Below are 6,000 nucleotides of genomic sequence, written 5' to 3' on the forward strand. Positions count from 1 at the left end.
TGTCTCATAACAATAAAAATGCTTTCAAATGAGCTGATGTAGGTAACAGCTCTTAGCTTGCCAATAAAGTTAGGAATCCTTAACCTGTAAATAGCTTGTCAATAAAGTTAGGAATCCTTAACCTGTAAATAGCTTGTCAATAAAGCTAGGAATCCTTAACCTTGTCAAACCCTGTGTAAAGAGAGAGAGAGAGAGAGAGGAACCTTTTCAAAAGGAAGCAAGTGAAAGTATCTAAATGCTGGTAAAGGGCTCTTGATCCACGTAATTACATTTATCCCTCTCTTTATTCAGGAAAAGAACATATATGTAATTTCGTATCTAGTGTCAAAGGCCAGTGTAGTGGATAAACCATTTGGGTCTGTCTGCACTCGGCCTAGGTTGGTTAATGGGGTCTAAAGCCCATTTAAACCATTATGGTCATTAAGATTGCCGTCTTATAAATGTTTCAAAATATCTTGTTTTGCTGTTTAAATGCATACCTTTGTATACTTTGTACTGCTTTTAAAAAATCAGAATTTGTGAAAAGATATTGGGCATTTTGCTGACTTTTTTTTATTATCATTTCTATTAGCATATATTTTTTACATCTTTACTATTGAAGAAATAAAAGGCCAATACAAGCCTCAACTACATAATACCACCTACGTGGTCTGTTATGAAAGACCTATAAAGGTCTGAACTAGATAAAGTCATTTGAGTAGTCTGTTGTCATCCCTGACTAATAAAAGGTCTTAAGATTATGATATAAAGGCAGTACTGTAACAGCTGGAATAGGTCCCTACTGGGGCATCCTCTTTAACGAAAAGTACGTTGAAATTCATAAAAGAAACTTGTTGGCTAATCTTTGGGGAGACAGTGAGTAGGGTTGTTGGTTTGGGTGGTGGGTGGTCTTGGGCGAGGCTGGGAGCGAGATGGGTGGGTAGGCGCTTTTACTCCAAGAAAATGGAGTATGTGAGGCTGGTGGGTGGTCTCCATTCAAGGAACTGGACAAACAGTAGTGAGTGGCTATCGAGGCGAGCTGTTAGTGGGTGTCCGGACACTGCACCCCTGGGAGAAGTCTTCTGGCACAGACTTAACAAGCCTCATGTTCCCCGGCAAACAAACGCAAGTCCAGGGCCGGATTAACTCCGGGCCCTAGGCTATTCAGATTGGCGGGGCCCCTTTGAGTTACAGGTAAGTGAAGCGACCCCTTCCAGCTTGGGGGTGGGGGGGGGGGGGTCGGTGTGAGCCTGTTTAAGGTCTAATTAAATACATTCTGGCTATTTAGATTAAATTTAATAGGGCAAGTACATCAAGAAAACCAAAACCATTTACCAACAGCCATTATAACTATCTTGTTAAATCATGCATTTTAAAGAGAATAAACTCAAGACAGCATAGTATTACTAGATTAGGCTATTAAAGTAGTGACATCATGTACCTATTATATTCAGCATAACCACTACAACACTATTATTCCCTTTATAAATCACTGACCATTATTGTTATCATTGTAGATGAATGGTTCAGAGTACCGACATGTTGATAAATTAGACACATGTGCAACTCTTGGGTATCTTTATTGAGGAAACGTTTCGCCACACAGTGGCTTCATCAGTCCATACATAGGAGAAACTTGAAGAACAGGAGGAGAATGAGGTAATCAGTCCTTCAACCTTGAGTCGATGTCTTCAGTCCATCAAGATTGATGGACTGAACACATCGACTCAAGGTTGAGGGACTGATTACCTCATTCTCCTCCTGTTCTTCAAGTTTCTCCTATGTATGGACTGATGAAGCCACTGTGTGGCGAAACGTTTCCTCAATAAAGATACCCAAGAGTTGCACATGTGTCTAATTTATCATTGTTATCATTGCATCATGCACAAGACTATCATATCATATAAACTACAGAAAATTGGAGAAGAATCTCCCATACTCACCCATTAGCGGGAAAACACAGCTGTTCTGATGTAAACAAAGGCGTGTTGAGTGCTGCCATCTATGGTTAGGTTTATTTTTATTTTATTTTATTTCATTATTTATTTTTGTTTTGATTATTTTTTAAAAATCAATTTTACTCTCCAAACACTTGAACTTTTTAGGTAGGGACCCCTTTGCACTTGCACCATGTGCGCAGTCTTGGATGAGCCCCTGAACCCCTTGGACCGCGGGGCCCCCAAATGCGCGGGGCCCTAGGCAAATGCCTAGTTTGCCTATGCGGTAATCCGGCCCTGCGCAACTCCGGGAAAAGTCTGTCCAAAAAACAAGCGTCGCTCTGTGGCTTACTTCCCTTACTTAATGTCTACAAATTTAAAGGCTTATGAAATAATTGTGAATCATATATACATTTTTATTCCAATATGTGTTATTATTAGTAGTAGTTTTATCAAATTTATTTATTTCTTTGCAAGTAATACACTGAGATTATGTATTTACAATAATGGGTAGCAGTGCAAAACTAACCCCTAAACCACCAGGGTTATACAGCGCCGTCACTGTGTTCAGATTCTACAGTTTTGGTATATGGCTTTTTCTCTATTTACACTACGTTTGGGAAAAATAGTAGTCATATACATATTTTTACAAGAGGAAGCTGGCATGCGGTAAAACGCTTGCCTAGCTAATCAGCGGTTAGTATTCAGTCGTCCATGTTCCAGTAATATTCTGGATCACAACAAAACACTCAACACCACCATTAAGTTAGTTTCACCTGTACTCTGTTGTACTACATAATAATAATGACTTAAGCTACATTCGTCTACATATTAGTGACATCTGTTAGGCTTAAAACTTTAATAAGTTCAGGTTTTATAAGCTCAGTTACGCCTGATGGCTTTTAAATTAAAAAAAAATTCACGGGAGATGCCTCGACGCAGGTGATGGGTTCTTGATCCAAGGAATATGTGTTGTCATGACTTTGAATCGAATCTACTTGCTTCTCATTCTCAAAGGCTAGGGGTTTATCACTCACGAAATAAAACAAATGTGTTTACCAGCCAGTGTTGCGGGACCGCTAAATCAGTCAAGTGATTGAACACTGTAAGTCTCTTTACATTGCACATCTTCACCTCGTGCAATATTGTAGTTAACATCCTATAAAAGAATTTCTACAGCTGAACTAGAATGAAAAATAAGTAATACTTCTCAGCTTTGTACTGCCTTCTTGTGTTAAATGAACTCTTCTTGGTGGTGGCCCTTAGCCTGGTGGCTAAAACTCCCGCTTCACACACGGAGGGCCCAGGTTCGATTCCCGGCGGGTGGAAATTCCGACACGTTTCCTTACACCTATTGTCCTGTTCACCTAGCAGCAAATAGGTACCTGGGTGTTAGTCGACTGGTGTGGGTCGCATCCTGGGGGACAAGATTAAGGACCCCAATGGAAATAAGTTAGTCCTCGATGACGCACTGACTTTCTTGGGTTATCCTGGGTGGCTAACCCTCCGGGGTTAAAAATCCGAACGAAATCTCTAAATCTCTTAAGTAGCCAATCAAATATCGACTTCTTCTACACTGCAAGAACTGTATCCTACTTGAAGCACATGGAGAAGTGGTCCTTCACAACTACTTGTGCTGAATTATCCATACAGGTTTAACTCTTTATTTAATGCTTGTAATCAATAATCTGCGACAATATCCTGCGTGACAGCTGTGTATCATTCCACCAGGTGGACGTCTGGCCGAGCTTGTGGGTGCCCGACTTGTGTTTGGTGGAGCACTGGTCACAGCCTCCTGCATTACTTTCTTCATACCCTTGGCAGCCAGGTCCAGCAGCGGCGCCCTCATTGCTGTCAGGGTCCTCCTGGGCCTCTCTGAGGTCAGTCACTGCTAATGTGATATCTCTGAGGTCAATCACTTCTAATGTGATATCTCTGAGGTCAGTCACTGCTAATGTGATATCTCTGAGGTCAGTCACTGCTAATGTGATATCTCTGAGGTCAGTCACTACACCTGTATTAGTTCAGAGGTCAGTCACTACATCTGTATTAGTTCAGAGGTCAGTCACTACACCTGTATTAGCTTAGAGGTCAGTCACTACACCTGTATTAGTTCAGATGTCAGTCACTACATCTGTATTAGTTCAGAGGTCAGTCACTACACCTGTATTAGCTTAGAGGTCAGTCACTACACCTGTATTAGTTCAGAGATCAGTCACTACATCTGTATTAGCTTAGAGGTCAGTCACTACATCTGTATTAGTTCAGGGGTCAGTCACTACACCTGTATTAGCTTAGAGGTCAGTCACTACACCTGTATTAGTTCAGAGGTCAGTCACTACACCTGTATTAGTTCAGAGGTCAGTCACTACACCTGTATTAGTTCAGAGGTCAGTCACTACACCTGTATTAGTTCAGAGGTCAGTCACTACACCTGTATTAGTTCAGAGGTCAGTCACTACACCTGTATTAGTTCAGAGGTCAGTTACAACACCTGTATTAGCTAAGAGTCAGTAAGTATACCAGTGCCATCAAAAACAAAATATTGAGATAGTACATATACATTGTTTTAATTTATTAAGTTCTTTTAATATACAAAACATAAAAGAATAATGGGCATTTATCAGTGAATTGAGGAAATTCACATGGAGACAGAAATACCACGTAAAAAGAGACAGTATATTTCGATCTCAGTTTAAGATCTTCCTCAGAAAATCTCGGATGAGAATGACGCTGTTTCTGTCTACATATGGCGGCCACTTTCATATTCCAGCGTCTCAGCTTGGCCATACAAAGGGAAAATGTTTACTGCATACTTGACTCGCATCCAACTTCAGAGGAGCTGAAGGAGATTCATTATCTTTGATATGTAATAATATTGTATTCATGTTTGTGTGTGTATATATATGTCGTGCCGAATATGTAAAACTGGTGAATTAGCAAGAACTCATTTAAAATTAAGTCCTTTCTAAAATTTTCTTTTATACGTTTAAAGATACACATTTTTCATTAATGTTAATGTAAAATTTTTTAATTTTGCACCAAAAGAATCTTAGAAAACTTACTTAACCTTATTATAACAAGAGAAATTTATTTTAGCCTAACCCAACTAAATATATTTTAGATTTGTTTACAATAACTTAATACTAAACAAACACAGTGAAATATATTTTTTTCGTTAGGTTCAGAATGATTTTGGCGAAATTATTGCATACACAAGATCGCAAGTTCTGCCTATTCGGCACGACATATATATATATATATATATATATATATATATATATATATATATATATATATATATATATATATATATATATATATATATATATATATATATATACACGATATTATGATACTATAAATACTAATATTAAAACTTAAATCTCTTGACTGATTCATTCATTAGAGATTTGCCGGTACTTCCGGCCCGGGTCTTCTCCAGATGGTGACCCGGCGGTGGCCCCCGGGGCAGGGGTGTCGTTCGTCTTCTTCATTCTTCTATCTTCTCTCTTGGGCCCTCCGGTTGGAGGGTAACTTCTTCTTCTATCTTGCATTGACTCCCCCAGTGGGGAGTGTCTTCTCGCTTGGTATCTTCAGTGTCACAGTTAGGCAGAGGCAGAAAACAGGGTCCCATTGGAGCCACACCCCAGCTTTAGCAGACAGCAAAGTGCTGGGGAAACTTGTCTTGATAGTAGTGCTAGAGGGGGGTACCCTCTGCACGAGTCTGATTCGGAGGAGGTATCAGCCTGTTCTTCAGTGTTTCGTGGTCGAGTCCAGCATTGCGGAGGGTGGTGTAGATACGTTTGGCCAGTACTTCCATGTTGGATGAAAATATGTCGTCCAGGAGGTCTTGATCACCTTCTGGAGTTCGCGTTGGGTTCTTCTTCTGGTTGGTTGTGCAGTGTCCACCACTCTTGACCTTGGCTTCTTGTTGCGGTGGGGGATTGGTAGTGGCCTGGGGAGCTGCAGCCCTTGGTTCTTGAGTTTTGGTAGTCTTGACCTTGGCTCCTTGTTGCGGTGGAGCAGTAGTAGCGGCATGAGGAGTTGCAGCCCTTGGTTCTTGAGTTTTAGCTTTCTTGGC

At 40.4% G+C, this 6,000-nt stretch overlaps 1 protein-coding gene across 1 annotated transcript in view; it reads left to right on the forward strand.

Annotated features, from left to right (window-relative positions):
• LOC128700245 (sialin-like) overlaps positions 1–6,000 on the forward strand; it is a 125,208-nt gene that overhangs the window by 66,517 nt on the left and 52,691 nt on the right. Inside the window, exon 4 of the mRNA XM_070100806.1 lies at positions 3,648–3,796. Coding sequence (XP_069956907.1) covers positions 3,648–3,796 — 149 coding nt within the window. The remainder of the gene's footprint in view (positions 1–3,647; positions 3,797–6,000) is intronic.

The sequence above is a fragment of the Cherax quadricarinatus genome, chromosome 74, assembly GCF_038502225.1.
Source record: "Cherax quadricarinatus isolate ZL_2023a chromosome 74, ASM3850222v1, whole genome shotgun sequence".
Taxonomy (NCBI): domain Eukaryota; kingdom Metazoa; phylum Arthropoda; class Malacostraca; order Decapoda; family Parastacidae; genus Cherax; species Cherax quadricarinatus.